Source organism: Carassius gibelio, chromosome A23 (assembly GCF_023724105.1).
Source record: "Carassius gibelio isolate Cgi1373 ecotype wild population from Czech Republic chromosome A23, carGib1.2-hapl.c, whole genome shotgun sequence".
Lineage (NCBI taxonomy): Eukaryota > Metazoa > Chordata > Actinopteri > Cypriniformes > Cyprinidae > Carassius > Carassius gibelio.
In genome coordinates, this window is record NC_068393.1 from 14,093,355 (window position 1) to 14,111,645 (window position 18,291).

The window sequence follows — 18,291 nt, forward strand, 5'->3', positions numbered from 1 at the left end:
AATAAATTCACTGCTCCTTGATGAAAATGCGGAAGGAATCCGTGTGATGATATTTGAAACCATCATATTTTTCACACTTTGCTCACCAAAGCGCACACAAGATTCTTGTTTTTCTTTATAGTTTTCATTGAGTGGCAAAAAAAGTGAAATGGTCCACATTAGATCTTTATTAGGCGCTGAGATTGAGCCTAGACCAGAGCAATAACCTTTTCCTGTGCTGTAAACATGGCCTCTCTTTCACCTGCTGTTTAGAAATTGGTTGTACATGAGGCTGGGGGGAAATGTCAACACTCCGGCGGAGGCCAAGGCACGGCTGCGTAGCGCAGCTGCCGTAGTCCTAAATCATCCTCTCTGTGTCTTTCATTTATTTAGCAGCAACAGAAAGGTCAAGCAGTATGCTTAGGTATTTAATGTGAAGACATCAGATTATAGCCGATGTGTAGTTTCCAATCACGTCTTTTCCCTCCGTGTCTTCTGCTTAGAGATGTGTTTGCTCAGGAGGGAATGGCATGGCGTTTTCCCCCCTCCTCCTCTTCCTCCAGCCGTTGGCCCAGTGGAATCGGCTTGGATGCATTATCTGCTGAAGGTCCTTGAAAACAGTTGCTGAAGCTCTCTTTTGGTAATAACCCAGCAGACCCCTTCCCTGCTCTGTTTTGGAGAGTACTTCTGCTCTGTTTTAGATAAGGCTGAATTGAATCACATGTCTGAGGCATGGAAGTTGATTTTGTCAGTGCTGCAGTGGAGAATAGAAAGGGATGTCACCATGTTTTGAAGATGGCTGCTTTGAAGCGCCTTTTGATTAAGGAAAAAAAGGGAAGGAAAATGTCTTAATCCTTAGATCTCGAAAATGAAAAACATCATCTGTTGTGGTGGAATTAAAGTGATCATCGGATGTTACATGCACTTTTACAAGCTTTTAAAACAGTTAGAAATGTGTGTTGGCATTATGTGTACACAAAAACCCTATAATGATAAAGATCCACTCAGTGTTTTTATTTACATTTTTATGTCGTTAAATCATTTCCCTTTTCTCAAATCAAGCCCATCTCAGATGCCTGTCAAGTGTGATGTCACACAGACAGGCCCCGCCCGAGAGTGTTTGATTGACACTAGTGTGTCAACACAGATTGGACTGGCGTCTTACCTTAGACCCGCCCTGAGTGAGTTGCTGAAGACACAGTGGATTACATTTGTTTTTGAAGGGAAGTTACCCCCCCCCCCCCCCCCAATCTACCTAAATATCCAGAAGAAGTGAGTTGTAATATTATATTATGCCCCTTTTTAAAATATGTAATATAAGTCTCTGGTGTCTCCAGAATGTATCTGTGAAATTTCAGATCAAAATACCCTACAGATCATTTATTATATCATTTTGAAAACGCCTATTTTAAGTGGAAGCAGAAACAGCTGTTCAATCATGTGTTTTAAATCATATTAGTTTAAACTTCTGATATATGGTTTTCTGACTGCACACGTATAGAAAGTGACTGTCATAAGGCATGGGAGTACTAAACGAAGTTCTCATTCACACACATGTTTGCATTTTTAAACACAAGTTACAAAAACGGTTGGTTATGTCTGTGAAGGTAAACAGCTGGGAAATAGATTGCATGTTTATTTTAGATCTGTGTGGTAGTAGGAATATTCAGTAAATAAATCAATAAATCCACTGCTCTCTTGACTCCTCTGAGGTCGGGACTCTAAACATTGTTCTGTGCTCGTCTGTGCAGCCAAAGACAGAACAGTTAGCATATTTTGCTCAAACTTTTGCCATGGCATTAGAACTGGGAGACCATTGTCGCTTGTGAAATCAAAATGACAGCGTTCTGGGTTGAAGCTTACAGATTAAGGGGTGGTAATATAATAACGAGATCTCTTTACAATGTCACTTGGTGAGCGAAATCAGACGCTCTCGATTTTCAGACGCTTGCTAAAAAAGGCTTATAAAAGCAAAGTTACTGGGTTAAACTTTTACACAATTCCTTGTTTGGCTGCACCGGGGACCTGATTATAGAAAAGTCTGATTTTCATGATATGTCATCTTTGATGAATCTTCACAAATTGCCTTTCCTAGTAAAGTGCTACACCCAGTCTTAATTTTTGGACAAAAATGTAAAACTAAAAGTATAAAATTAAAACTATATTATTATTTATAATATAGAAAAATAAACATTTACATTATTCATTTATATACATTTGTTGTTGTTACTAAATTAAAATATAAAAAAAATTATTTTTTTACAGTAAATTAAAAAAACAAATCTGTGTACCAGGCCACTCTGAAACACTGAAAACACCACATCATGTAAAAGGTGCTTTTCATATATGTTAAAGATGTGCTTCACTTTGAAACACTCAAAATTTCAGCTTTATTTCATGTAAATTTCTGGGTCTAGGCATATGTGCATGCATTTAGTTTGCGGTCAGTCACTGCAGCCTTATTGCAATCAGATTTGATTTGGAAGGCTTAAGTAGATACAAAGCCTGTGCTGGATTTAACTCTACTAAATGTTAAATCCTTTTATATTTGTCTAGTGACACACAGTATGTAAAACCGGCCACCCTTGGAGTGGGTATTAAAAACGGCGAGAGGCCAATGGAAAAAAGAAAGTGTAATCAAAGTAGAGAACTGAAACAAGACAATAATTGCTTTTGTGACTCGAGAGAGTCGGCTGTGTGCACTTAAGGCACTAGATAAGAGGACGTAATATTGAAAGCCAACATGGAGATCACCCTCATTCTTTTTTGCCTGATAACGTTTTTATAGCAAGCTTAGCATGCATTTATTAGGTTGTCTGAAATAAGCAAATAAGGCACATAGTCTTGTCGTTGGAGAAATGGAATGAGCTTGAGTAAGGTAGGAAGGAAGGAATAGAAAAGAAGATTGGGCAGATTGTGATATGGATGGGGAGGGAGAGATATAGAGGCATTTGTATTGCAGGCAGGGCTGCTCAGATGGAAGGAAGAGTAAAGCAGCTGAATCGATCAGGCCTTTGAGTGGCGTTCTCGTGTCCAGGCTCCCTGTAGCTTTGCGGATATTCGCTACACAAAGGCAGCTTATGGATCCAGCCGGGAGATTATACACACATGAGATCAATACTCAGGCCTCTGCGAGCTGGCCGTGGCTGTTTGCAGTCCGTCTTTACAACACCACCAGTCGCACCAATGTCCTTGTACTGTGACGGCAATTTGTCTCCCTGGCTGCCATTTGGCTTTTAAAATGGAGAGCTCATCAAGCGGGATTGCCTGGATAAGTACCACTCCCACCCGTGTGATGACAATGCTGACAATAAAGAGAGGTGAATGTCCACAGTGGGCTCTGCTGAGGGTTTGGGGTGGGCTTCATGGTGCGCATTATAGAGCCCTTACTAGACCTAGCAGACTGCCTAGCTAGAGAACATTTTAAGTTTTTAAGGCAGCATAGATGCAATTTTGACACAGTTCCAAAAGGATACAGACATGATTATTTGCTCCAATAATTAGTACCCTATGTGTTATTAGGTGATATACACACACACACACATACACACACACACACACACACACCCACGGCTCGACATTAACGCTTGTCCGCGATAAGTGGATTTTGTGAAGGGCCCAATGAAAGAGAACTTAACTTGCCTGACCTGATACATAAATATATATATATATACGCACACACACACACACATATATGTGTATATATATATATACGCACACACACACACACATATATGTGTATATATATATATATGTATGCATATGTATATATATATATATATATATATATATATATATATATATATATATATATATACACCTTTTTGTCATCTAAGGCTCACAGGTTAATCTTTAGAAGTTAAATGTACTTTCACTATTCATTATCATCATAATCATCATTATTATTATTATTACATGGTTATTAATGTAAGTTACATTTTTTCACACTTTAAAACAAAATATTTAAACTTGCATTTTGTATTGATAACAATAAAATAGTAATAATAAATTAAAAAAATTATAAACTAGAAATAATTTTACCAACATTTTATTTCTAATTATTATTAATTATATCATTAACTGTATTATTTATTTTCAGTAAATTATAAGGAAGTATGGTATTGGCTCTTCCTTAACCAATGTCTAAGGCAATCCAAGAATGCATTGTTGTCAGGTACAAAAATGTGCAGTTGCTGTGTCTCTAAAGCATTCCAGTTCACTCACTCGTGAGTTTTCTTAGGCTGCAGGCAGTGTAGGGAGTAGATGACAAATCAGCACACTGTGTTTTGGAATGGAGCTTATGGTTTGGGTTATGATTGAGGGTGGAGGTCTAGATGTTGAATTTATGAAAGGCATGAAAGTTTTTAAATGAGTTGGTCCCTGAAGAAGTCCTCTATTCCTCTATCTCCTGGCTGCCTGTGGGTGTCTGGACAGCTCTCACCTAATTACTGAGACACCCAAAGATTGCAGTCTTTTCCGTAAGGCTGAGATCTCCACCGGAGCTTGAACATGTTGTCCTCACCTCCACACAGAGCTGTTTGGATTCCTTGTCAGCTCGCTAACGTCAGTTTAAGACTGGTTCTTTGTCTGCTCGCATTTTTGCCTTATTAGCACCTCGTTGTACATTTCATGTTTGTCGGTGGATACAGTAGAGGGAGGTTATAGAAACAAGAATAGGCAAGTATATCTTCAGATCTTTCCCTGGATCACAGTCAAGAATGAGCACAATAGATTTGGCGGGGTGAAAATGGACATGCACCACCTTCGCAAAGAGCAAGCAGGTCATTGCCGAAATAAACTTCTCCTCTTCCTCCTCCATTTGTTGTCAGAGGGGAGAAACCAAACTGTCTCTTGGCTTTGAGTCATGTATTATTCAGTGAGGTGAGACTAGCAGCATTTGACCACCTGAGTGAGTCATCAAGCAGCAGTCTTCATCTCCCTGTTGCTCTTCTGAAGAGACAACAACAGTATCACGCCATATCGAGAGACAACTTTTCCATGCATGTCTTCCACTTGTCTGTCTCAAGATTTAGACGGACCGAAAGAGAGATGGGGGATGAAAAGCAAGAGGCGGCAGAGCAGGTGACAAGGAGACCCTCAGGTCCACGTCTCGAAGGGGACAACAGTAGCTTTGCTGTCTAAATCAAATTATTAACTGCCTTCAATTAAAAGGGACACATTTTACACTCATGTAGCATTTCTTTTTCTAAAACTTTAATCTCTATTCATTATCTATCTGCATAACATGGAAAAAGTGACTTGCTGTATCAGCAACAATTTAAATATCTGCTTGTCCCTATATCTGATCTTTCCAATGAGTGTTGTGTTTTTGTGCATTTTTAATAGTTCTGCATGAAAATGAATGATTAGCTAAATCAGTTTCGTGGCAGTGTGAAACAAAATGCACTTAGGTAAAGATATACAAATGGTCATGGTTTTAGATGCATTTGTTTGTTTCTTATTTTTACCCCCCATTTAAGTTTTATTCTTCCCAAAATAAAAGGCTTAAAGTGTCACCAAAATTCTTCCTTCACAATGTTTCAAACAGTGTGCAGAGAAATCCCTACCAAGCCGATAGCTGGAAATAAAAGAACCTGATCTGTTCTGAAATTTCCCTTTGTGTAGCATTGTATGACGGAGAGACTGTAAAGTCTTTTGAGAAATCGAACCACCTGCCAATTACAAATTAAAAAGCTGCTACAGACTAAGTGTACCACACTCGTCAAACGGCTTCTGTTTCCGGCCCAGAGGGAGTCAGCTTTTTTCTGCCTGCTACTCTGAGGGCACAGCCGCACAAGGTTTGATCTAATTCAGACCGGAGGTATTAATCTCTTGCTATGAGAAGAGGCAAAAATTTGCAAGCTTGACATATGAGTGGAGAGCAGAATAAGTGTGTGTGTATGTTTGAAGCTGCAGGTCTCAAGGCGAAGGAAATGAGCAGCAGTGTAAGTTGGATGAGCGGGGTTAAGAACGGCATGTTCCTCCTGACACGGGGCATTGGTGCCAGCTGAAGCACCTGTGCTGAAGCACTTCCCAGTATGATGTGACATTAGCAGTGCAGGTTGAAGATTTGTCGCTTGTTGGTCATGTAGGAAGAGAGGGCTGTGAATGCGACATGTGGAGTGTGAAGTCAGCACCTGGTCTGAACCCCCTATTGTTTAGTTATTGCATTCCTCTGGCTACTTTAATGTCAAGATAAGCATGTTGATGGATGACCACAGTCTGCTTTAAAGGCAAGGACACACCAAGCCTACTTCAAAGAACTAGCAGCAACGAAAGCCGGCGTTGTTGTCGCCTCGCTTCACACTGCACAGATTACAGCCGACTCAAACTAAAGGCTGATTTATACTTCTGTTTTGGACCTACACTGTAGCCTACACATAGACGCACTCCCTTACGCCGTAGCCTTTGTGCACCCCTCCAAAATCTAAAACCCTGTCAAATCTATGCAGACCGCAAGCTCTGTGATTGGTCTGCTAGAACACCTCCCTCTGTATTTACTTGAGTTTTGTGCGTTTGTGCACTTTAATATATTTTAATGTAACACTTTCTCATCTAAAATAAAACAAAGGAAAAACAAGTGTCTTATTGTTTTTATATATAAGTAGTTGTACTCTACAAAAAGCATTGATATGCTGTGGCACATGTCCTTGTGGAGAAGGAAAGAATTCCATCTTCTCCTGTTTCCGTTGTTGTCTCCTTTTGTAGTTTTAAATAATGATCGAATGATTTTGATATTTTGATAATTATTTGATATTGCTGCCATCACGGCTTTAATGCTTCTCCAAAGAGCTGAATCTTCTTAAACTTTTTTTGTGGTACTGCGGGTCACACCAGCCACATGACCTTGGACACTGCAAACTAGCGGTTAGCATGTGTACTGCAAGTCTATGTGGACAAAGCAGTGCTTGCTTACCTTTTGGAATTTCAATAACATTGATAACTTCAATCATTTAAAGCAGCTCACGTTGTTCTAAAAACATTAGCGTATTATGAGTGGGAAAGATTACGTAACATTTAAACAGCCTTCTCTTTACCGGCTTCATTCACATGCTTGTCCTCATCACTTTTGCTTTAATTCTCAGGCACTGACTCGTTCATTAAACTGAACATCCAATCTCTGAGGTCGATTCAGCATGTTGAATCGGGTAAACTGCCACCGATGTGAGCCCGACAAGAGCCGACGAGTGAAACACCAAACAAACTAGCCCGACCGTTGCTCGCCGTAGGCAATGATGCATTTACAATGATGCGCTGAGCCAAGAAGTCTCCTAGCCAAAGGCTTTTCTCAACAGTAACACTGTCCCTCTCTTAAAGTAAACAGCTGGGAGCCTGTGAAATATTAAATTTTTGCTTTAGCTTTTTTGTGTCACAGCGTTCCTCCTTGGAGGCAGAGTGGATTAAAACAGCAACTGGATTGACACGGAAAGCAGGGAAGGCCTCTTTCATTGGTAAAGGTGTGTTTTAAATTAGCCACGCTTCACAACTTTAGAAGAATGGCTAAGTGAACAATAAGCTTCGGCGGAGGAGGACTGAATGAGTGCTACCCCTCTTCCCTTTCCACATGAATATTCATGTTGCTAAGTGATGAGTGACAATACATTAAGAAATATTAGCTGCAAGCAGATCAACTTCCAACATCCGCTCGGGTGTTTTGTCGTTGTATGTGTGAGGGCATCTCTGCGTGTGATGGGCTATTTCTTCACCTCAATAAATCTCAATCTAAGGATGAGGCCAGGCTGCTCCAGCAGAGTGGTCGATAATGGATCTGCTGTTTGCAAAGCCCCCACCCTTCTGTTCTCCTCAGGCCACTAAAGAGAGAACGAGAGAGTCCAGTAAAGAGACTGAGAGAGAGATAGCTGTGGCCTGTGGGAGGCATTTGGGAGGCCACAAAGCCCCTAGAACAGCACACATCCCCTCAAATCCCATACACCCCTCCCCCAGATGCCTCTCTCGCTCTCTTCTTCTCTCAGTCTCTTTCCTTTTTTTCTCTGCCTGCTCAGTCTCTGATGGAGAGGGGCTTCTCTAAGAGCACAAAATGGCTGGAAAGCAGCTGAACAGATTGGAGTCTTAAAGGTCCGCTTTCAAAGAGTACAGCGTAAATTACAGCCTCTCCACTGTCAACAAGCACCATCATTATTGTAAAAAATTAAACGCAGTTTATTTCCTGAGGACCTTTTATTTGTAAGTGAGTTTCTCAGATGAGTGGGAAAAACCTTTGGATTGTTTTAAACCTACATTTCTAGTTTTTGCAGACTTTGTTCATCTAGACTCGAATATAAGCAGTGTTTTTAGTCGCATATTACAGTTGCTTTTTTATGTAGCCAACATTTCATATCTTATTGCATTAGAAGATGACAAAAAATGCAATTAATTACATCTCTGATTTAAACTCAAAAGGCAAATGCAGTGTAACAGTGCAGTCACATAAAGGTTCAGTAGTGTGGTGTTGTGTGAAGCACAGATTATACAATTCAATTCCAAACTAAGCAGCTTTTTGTGTCCAATTTGACACCGGTGCGAAATCTGCAAGGCAAAATCTCTCATCCTGACATGAAATTCTCGATTACACAGATTCTGTTTGAAATTACTGGATTTCACTCACCAATTTTATATTGTAGATTCACACTGAAGGCATCAAAACTATGAATTAACACACGTGGAATTATATGGAATTATAAACATAACAAAAAAGTGTGAAACAACTGAAAATATGTCATATTGTAGGTTCTTCAAAGTAGCCACCTTTTGCTTTGATAACTGCTTTGCACACTCTTGGCATTCTCTTGATGAGCTTCAAGAGTCACCTGAAATGGTCTTCCAACAGTCTTGAAGGAGTTCCCCGAGAGATGCTTAGCACTTGTTGGCCCTTTTGTCTTCTGTCTGCGGTCCAGCTCACCCCTAAACCATCTGGATTGGGTTCAGGTCCGTTGACTGTGGAGGCCAGGTCATCTGGCGCAGCACCCCATCACTCTCCTTCTTGGTCAAATAGCCCTTGATGCCTTCAGTGTGACTTCATAGTCATGAAAATAAAGAAAACTCTTTGAATGAGAAGATGTTTGCAAACTTTTGGTCTGTACTGTGTGTGTGTGTGTGTGTGTCTGTGTGTGTGTGCGCGTGTATATATATATATATTTACACACACACACACGCACACACACACACACACACACACACACACACACACACACACACACACACCTCTAAAGGATTATTAGGAACACCTGTTAAATTTCTCATAAATGCAATTATCTAATCAACCAATCACATGGCAGTTGCTTCAATGCATTTGGGGTGTGGTTCTGGTCAAGACAATCTCATGAACTCCAAACTGAATGTCAGAATGGGGAAGAAAGGTGATTTAAGCAATTTTGAGCGTGGCATGGTTGTTGGTGCAAAGCATTTGTGAAGCCACAACACGCACAACCTTGAGGCGGATGGGCTACAACAGCAGAAGACCCCACAGAGTACCACTCATCTCCACTACAAATAGGAAAGAGGCTACAATTTGCACAAGCTCACCAAAATTGAACAGTTGAAGACTGGAAAAATGTTGGCTGGTCTGATGAGTCTCGATTTCTGTTGAGACATTCAGATGATAGAGTCAGAATTTGGCGTAAACAGAATGAGAACATGGATGCATCATGCCTTGTTACCACTTTGCAGGCTGCTGGTGGTGGTGTAATGGTGTGGGGGATGTTTTCTTGGCACACTTCAGGCCCCTTAGTGGCAATTGGGCATCGTTTAAATGCCACGGCCTACCTGAGCATTGTTTCTGACCATGTCCATCCCTTTATGACCACCATGTACCCATCCTCTGATGCCTACTTCCAGCAGGATAATGCACCATGTCACAAAGCTTGAATCATTTCAAATTGGTTTCTTGAACATGACAATGAGTTCACTGTACTAAAATGGCCCCCACAGTCACCAGGTTTCAACCCAATAGAGCATCTTTGGGATGTGGTGGAATGGGAGCTTCGTGCCCTGGATGTGCATCTCACAAATCTCCATCAACTTCAAGATGCTATCCTATCAATATGGGCCAACATTTCTAAAGAATGATTTCAGCACCTTGTTGAATCAATGCTATGTAGAATTAAGGCAGTTCTGAATGCAAAAGGGGGTCAAACACCGTATTAGTATGGTGTTCCTAATAAATCTTTTAGGTGAGTGTATACAGAGAGAGAGCGAGAAATGCATAAATACTGCAAAATATTGATTTTCCTTTAGCTTTATTGCCTAGAAATTGGCTGAAGTCACATTTACAGCTTAATTTACCTCAGGAAGCATTACACACCATACCTTTGTACCTCTGTATTTTCCTTACGCCTCACAGCACGGATATCTATTTCTTTTTCACTATGTAGGGAATCCATTTCCTCTAAATGAATCTACCAGCCGGGTTAAGAGACTATAAGCCCCAATTCTCAAAGGTAAATCCCTCTCAACACCGCCTGGGACGTTCTGAAACATGTCATCTCATTTCATTGAGATTTGTCTCTTTTGTTCTCCAACCTCCCCTCCCCCTCTGGTGAAGACGGTCAGTAATGGCGCTGATGGATATATTCACTTACATTATCTTGTAAATGAGAGGGTGAGCTCCGGTAGAAACTGACAGGCAGAGCTCAGCCCACCCCACTAACGCAGCCTTAGAAAAACCCTGTGCCGATAACAATCCTTTCCTGTCACACATGCAACCAACTCGAAATGGCCCCCTCTGTATTTTTAACACCCCACCCCCCACCCCGAATGGTTTACACTGTGCTCAGCCTATTAAATATCTTTATTCTGCCTGCTGCATTGATAAACGCAACGGAATCAATAACAGCACCAGGCAAAACAAATAAATAAAACATGATGTGTACTAAGAGGGCTGGAGCGGAGTCACTCTCCTTTGTTAGTAGAAGCTTTTAGCCTTCTCTGCCTATGCTACGTGAATTCATCCCTGGAATACTGAAGCGTTTAGATAAACATTTATCTCCATGCAATTTTAGAGTCACTAAGACTTCTAACATCTCCAAATCTGTGTTTAAAGCAATGGCACACACACACACAGGCATGGACAGGCTGCTATCCTCGCCGTGGTGTGAGAGTGTTTTTGTGCCACACTCCAGGAGCTGTGTGTTCAGATATGGCTGCTGGGTAACTGCGAGGCTCGACCCCCTTCATCAACACACACTGGTGTTGCTTATGGATTTAGTGAGCTGAAGACACGATGGTGAACTTGCCCTTGTTAATGCATAGCTGGTTTTATAACGTGCAGTATGACCTTTGTTTACGTGCCTGGAAGTGTGGATGAATCGTGGATCCAGGAATCTGTTATGACTCTTAATCTGTTTTCTGATAAGCCACTTTTTGCCATTTCCTTGGTAGTGATTTTAGATGTTTTTATTAGTGCTGGGCAACGATAAAAATTTGTAATCAGATTATTAAACTGCATATTTATTGTAGCCTAAATCTCATCTTATAACATTAATGTAATTAAATTAAATATAAAACAAGCTATTTGTCACTGCCATAACATTTTTATAGAAAATATTTTATAGTTATAGAAAAACAAGTTATGCTCAGACTCCAGAGCCTCGGTCATAACATTATAACAGGCATTTTTTTATTTAATGACTTGCAAAAAGCGATAGATGTGTAAAGCAGTATATTGTGAGAGAGATGTGTATATATGACTCAAAATAATAAACCACAAAGTTAACAAAACGATTCACTCCACTGTGTTGAGTGAGAGCGCTGCTTCGCGGTCTTCACATGCTATCGGTAACTTTCTATTTCCAACTTATAAAGGCATGATTACGAGCTTGTTGCAGTCTTTTCTGTTAAAAATAACAGTAGACAGTGGTTTGTGAATGCTGTTGCTTAGCCTATATAATTTTATCGGGAGCATCCCCATTTGACCCATGATTTGTCTATCTGTATTTAGAGCTAGTGAGCAACGAATTTTCATAATAAAAAACTGCATTAACGTGCGATTAAAATAATTGTCGGCATTAATGTGTGAACACGATAATAACACTTTAACTTGCCCAGCCCTAGTTTTTATGATTTTTAAGGCCTGAATGCTTTTTTGATCTGTGCTTTTAAATTTAGGTCAAAGTTAACATGAAATGGCATTTGTTATCAGATTTATTTTTGTAGCAACTTTTTTGACAAACTATTTTCAGTGAGAATTATAAAAAAGGTGAGCCTTGAGAGTTGATTGAATCGTGAAAATGATCCAACCTGAATTTGGTCAGACTTGAATGCAAAATAGCTACTTGGTTATTAGTTAACATTATCTAATAGTGATTTCATCAGAAAATGAATGTAATAACTTGCTCTCCCTCTAAAATCACCTAGGCCTTTAGGCCTTAATTTTTTGTCAGTTAAACCGAACATGGAATGGCATTTGCCAGCCGTTTTTCTTTTGTGCAGTAACTTTCGAGACAATAAGAAAAAAATGAAAGGTAAGACCTGGAAGTTGATTGGATTGTGAAAAGTGGAAGGTCCCAACAAAAATTTAGTCAGACTTAACATTATCTTATAGACCGACTTTCCAAAGGTGATGTCATCAAATAAGGAAAGTCATTTAAGAGGCGGTGCAAGTTCTTGCATTTTGATGAAAGATTATAAGGAGATACTTTTTTTTTTTATTGTTGAATAATGTGAACGAATTAATTTGGCACTATAAATGTCCATATTTACTTTACATTTATGTTGACTTGAAACCACAGCAGCCCTGTCACCTCATCTCAAGCTGAACGGCACAGGTCTTGGTAACACAAATTCTGGTTTGGGTGCTGATGTTAAATAGTTTTGTAGTGTGAAATAGCAGTGTAATGTAATGAGTGTTTTGAATGGAGCAATGGCTGGCACCTTGGAGGGTGATCCAAGCAGCCGAGCACAACCCTCTTTGTGTTCGCAACACATTTGAACTATCAAAGAATGCTTGTCTTCAAACTGGAGGATCATTCATGTATGTAAGATTCTTATCTAGCAAACAACTCTAAACACTCCCTTTCTTTCAAAAGACATCGTTCCCCCCCACATAACTCACAATAATTTTGATGTCGGTGCAGCACGGCACTGAAGTATTTTCCATTTCAAGAGCGCCTCAGATTGTCTCTCCGCGGAGAAGCGGTTGGAACAAGAGGGTGATCTTTTCATCCCCCGCACTCTACAAATGTTTGGCAGATTGACCGCAGAGGAAGGAAGTATGTGTGCGTGTATGTGTGTCTACTTAGCTAAAGCTGCTTTCTCCTGTTTGGAGGGCTGTGCAGTGTGAATGTTTTTGTTAAGAAGATGAAGGTTCATGACCTGGCCATACCACCAGTCACATTTAATTTAAACACAGAGGCCCTCTGCTTAGCCTCACTTCAGAGGAGGAAAAGTTATGTAATTTTTGCATAGTTTAGTATACGTTCTGCCTCATATCAGCTTCACATCGTCTCCTGTGTTCGTTTATTATGTTTCCTTTGCTACACAAACCCCTGCCGTCAAGTAATTGTGCTGGAACAATACTGACCATCTTTCTCAGACTCCCCTTGATGTTTGTTCTGGAAAGGGTGGACTGTCCTGCGTCCAAAAGCCCTTTAATCCTATTACTCACATTTCAGTTGTGTTTTACAAAGGGAAACCGATTTTGTGCAGGTTTGAGAAATTAAGATAATTGAGATCATCCTATCTGACAGTCTAAATGATGATAGTAACACTCTTGTTTATCTTCTTCACAGATTGTGTGTATATAGAGAGCCGACGGCCGAACACGCCCTACTTCATCTGTAGCATTCAGGACTTCAAGCTGGTGAGTTGACGTGGCTTTTTCTTTTCATTCATTTGTCCAAATCAGGGCTCGCTCTCCAACAGCCCTTATTTAACCGTGTTGCCATTGTGTTTCATTCAATATCTTATTCTATGCATCAAAAGCAGGATCAAACACAAGGGTTTGATGTGGGTAATTGCCTGGATCCATATCAGAACAAGGTTGCAATGCAGTTGATGTCCAGGAGCAATGTTGCTACAGTGTTGGAAATTAAGTTTCATACCTTCAGATTTTCCTGTACGCTTGTTTAACCGGGCTTATGGGTGTTTTCTGGAAATGAAATGTGCTGACAGTTGGCTTTTCCTACTTTTAATGCTGGTGTTTTTTACTCTTATAGGAAAGTCAGCCTGCAACACACTGAGATTTACAAGTTTAATTAGCTTGTGTGAAGCGACGCACCAGATATTCCCTACAAAGCCTCGTATTGCTCACACGTTTACGTTGTAGCGCCAGCTTTGTTTTACATGCCATTAATTGATCAATTAAAAAAAAGTTAGAGAAAGCAAAAGACAAACTCCTTTTGCAGATTGTAGTTTTCGCCACTTGATCCTCTCCTCGTTGACACTTTTTATATAGATTATTAATCAGCTACTTAAAAAGCTTGAATCTTCAAAGGACACGTTGATCAGAGAGCAAAACCCCATCTCGCATTCAGTCTGCTTTATTAAGCCAATGTATTTCCCTGATTTATTTCTTCCAGCAGCCACAGACAGCTGCAGGTTTTTTTCTCCATGGGTGCCACATTCAATGCTATGTTGAGATAACGTTATGTCACAAGCAAATAAGCACATTATGGCTTTTCTGATGGCTACTTCCCCTCAGCAGGAGACAATTAGCCGAGAGGTTCTTCAGCAAATCCCCTCCCCCCAGCCCCCATAGAGTGTGTGGAGGAAGACCCATGAGGCTTTGTTAATGGTACTGAACATCCAAGGTGCTGATGGGAGTGGGGAGGGGGTGGGGTGTTCAGGGCTGGTTGGATGAGGGAGAAAGATGTGCAGAGGAAAGGAGTGCATGCCAGAACCCGGGCATCAAAGCAACCTGTAATCGGATTGCTTTAAAGAGTGCTGAGGGCAGCAGAATCTTGCTCTTGCCAAGAATAACATATAGTATGGTTCATGATTATCTTCATGTTAAGTGCAGATCTAGGGGTCTATGTCTGATGGCTGTAAATATCAGAGGAGAAGAAAAGGCTTCAATTGCCTTCCTTTATATCTGGTACCACCTTAATCCATCTACTTGGTCAATGCTCATCCAATATTGTTGGCCGTGAAGTGGACTGGATAGACGTTTGCCATCTAATTTTTATGCATGGCATGGGTCATGACGGACATCGAGTCAGCTGTCAGTTGTCGAATTGTTCAAGTAGGAATAACTGCAGGCTAGAGCAGTGGGTGTGGTGAAAGATCAGGGAGTGCCAAAAGGTAGGGGGCATGGATAAAGGTCTTTCTAAGTGGTTAGGGGATAGTTTCTGTTGTAGCATTCACCTGTCGGCATGCCACCTTTTCCCACACCCATTACTCCAACCTGCAGCTTCCCCTGTCCCTTGTTGTTGGCTAGTCGATTAGTGAAGGCAACTAATATTTTAAGATGTTTTATTAAATATATGTTATGTATATGTAATGTATGTGCATGTGATGTTTATATGATAGATAGATAAAACACTTTTTTTAACTAAAAATAATTATTTTAATTATAGGGCGATTATTTTTACAATTAAACGGTTTATGTGCTTATATTTTAGTTTTGCCCATTTTCCCCCAAGTAAATTATTAATAAAGGGTCTTTATCATTCAACATAGACTTTTTAGAGATTTTAACCATTTTGCATCGTCATATCCTCATCAAAAATACACCTGGAGTTGTGTTTTATTATGCGCTAGTAATCCTTTGTCGAACTCTTCTGCAATCAATACACTGACCCATACTCTAGCAAATTTCACAAGGAGATTTCAAACAATGTTTTCACCATGTCAGTCCTTAGGGCTCCTAAAGTAGTTTAACATCCAAAACAAAGCTTATTAAGGAATCTTTCAGAACATATTTTCAAGAAGTAGAAGAGTAAAACAGAATAAAACTGCAGTACGTTGCATTTTATTTGTTTCCTGTAAACACACAGCTTATACCTGGGAAACGGCTTTATAGCTTATGCTGTGAAATTGTAAACAGTCCTTCGAATAAAGTGCCAGTGGCATGAAACCTGAATGGAACACACATTTTAAAGTAAAATCCATCAGAAGGTTGTCCAGAAAAAAATTGGACGCGTACAAAAAACCTGCTGTGTGAAAAAGAGCAGTGAATACTTGGGGGAAAAAGTGCATTTCAAATACATTTAAACATTTACCTCTCTCATTCAGTCATAATTAGGCTGTAAGACTGAATTATGACATGGTAAACGACAAACTGATCACAGAACATGTTTGTAAAGCTTTAAATGTTAACTGTTAAAAAGCAATGTTATTAGCTTTTACGACTAAACATTTACAAACAACATTCTACTGGATAATCTGCACAGATACAAGACTTAAACAGTTCAGTAGTGCAGAGTTTACAGGTTACTCTTCTTTTTTGAAGGCTCAAAGTACTCCCACACTTTGGATGACTTTGTTCGATTAGTTTTATCTTCCGCTTTTTTCTTTTTCTTTCTCAAGCTTACTCCACTGCCTCCTGCCTCCGCCATCACGCTGAATGCAGCAGACGCAGTTCAGGAAGTACGTGAAATAAAACGAGGCCAGCTATTGGCTATTCGCTACTTTTCTTGCTGTACTGGCTGAGTAAAACCTCCGGTGGCTCATTACTGCCACACTTTGTTCACCGCAGATTTAAAATATCCACGAAATGAGCCGCTTACAGCAAATAAGTTATTTAGCAACTAATCAATGTCTAAATTAGTTGACAACTATTTTAATAATCGATTTTAATCGATTAAATCGATTAATTGTTTCAGCTCTAATTATTTTTATTTATACATTTTTTGAGAACTATTGAGTCAACGAGTTGTTTAGGCAACGCAAATCATCTAGTTTTCATCTAGCACACATGGAATATGAGTGTTTCATAACTGTTGGATTGTTCAGCTCATTTGAAACGAGTGTAATGGGTTTGCTGCTACAGCTCAGATGTTCACCTCTAGATGTTCACCTCTAAATGCTGCTGTCAGCTCTCTCTTTTTAATTGGGAAGCCAGCATCTGTCCATTTGAAATGGTGGAAAAACCTTGAGGTCAATTGCCCTGACCCCACTACACAATCCCCCCACCCTCCATTGATGTCCATTCGTATGTATTCTCACCCTTTCTTAGCTTTTAACGCTGGCTTGATTCATTCACTTGTATTGAGTAGGGCAGAACGGGATAGTGGGCCATAACGGTAAATTAGGATATCGGAAAGGTTCCAGCATTAGTGGATTTACAGAGTGTTTCTACATAATAAAGTGAATTCATTACATGCATAACGATCATGGCTCTCTGGAGGACAGGATTCTGCCGTATTTTGCTAGCGTGCTTTTGAGAGCTTCTGTTTCATGCAGCATCACTTGAGCCTCTCTCTCAGCGACCCTCTTCTGCCGTGAGGTGAGGAAATTGCCTTGCTTTGGGCAAAATAACCTCATTAATATTGTTCTCCTCTAGTCTTAAGGGTTGGACAACATCACCCTGTGTACTTTATTTAATGACCTGGGAATCCAGTTAGCACCACAGAGAAAGCCTGCATGCTGCAATCAATCCCTCTGCCCACTTTGAGCGATGAGATCTTTTTGTGTGTGCGGGTGGCCGGTGTGTATGGCTGGTATGTTGATGCACACACATTCACAGATCTTCACACTGACACAGAGATGTTTCTGCGCTTTACTCAGTCAAATTAGACCGTTAATTGACATCCTTTTCCCCATCAGTTATATTGATATTCTGTATGAGCTTCCTGCTTAAACGAGCTCAAAGATATACAAAGACAGGTGCCTCCACCCTTGTTTGTGAGCGTGCACAGTCACACTATTTCAAACTCCCCTCAGCTTGTGTAAACATTTCTGTGATAAAGACAGTTTAAAAGATAATTAACAGTGGAAAACGGGGGTGGGGAATATAGCAAGTTGATGTCTTCTGTTCATCTCGCCAATTCTTACACACACAAGCTCCACCTTTCAGTTTAAAGAGCATTGCTCACTTTTTTGCTTGTTTGCGCGCACACATGCCTCATTTGTTTATTGAAACATTTATGTTGTTGCAAAGATTTGTCAAAAAGGCTGTTTCATTAAACTTACTGTTCATTAAAGGAAATATCATTTTCCACAAGTATTAAGAAGGACAACTCTTTTCAGTGTATAGATAAAAAGTAAAATATAGAGAAATGAATGGGGAAAATACTTCCAGATCTAACATTGCTTAAAAGGAGTGTGGTCACTGTGATAGCTGGACCAGAATAATATTTTTGTGCAAAATGTATGATACCAGTGTCCGATTTAATTTCTCTTTTAAAATGTGTTCAAACTCAATGCTACATAGTTTTG

The 18,291-nt window shown here is 40.0% G+C and overlaps 1 protein-coding gene across 4 annotated transcripts in view; it reads left to right on the top strand.

The window, feature by feature from the left end:
- LOC127945058 (arginine-glutamic acid dipeptide repeats protein) overlaps nucleotides 1-18,291 on the top strand; it is a 161,132-nt gene that overhangs the window by 79,815 nt on the left and 63,026 nt on the right. For all 4 annotated transcript variants that reach the window (XM_052541584.1, XM_052541585.1, XM_052541586.1 and 1 more), the window contains one exon: nucleotides 13,704-13,774. In XM_052541584.1, coding sequence (XP_052397544.1) covers nucleotides 13,704-13,774 — 71 coding nt within the window. The remainder of the gene's footprint in view (nucleotides 1-13,703; nucleotides 13,775-18,291) is intronic.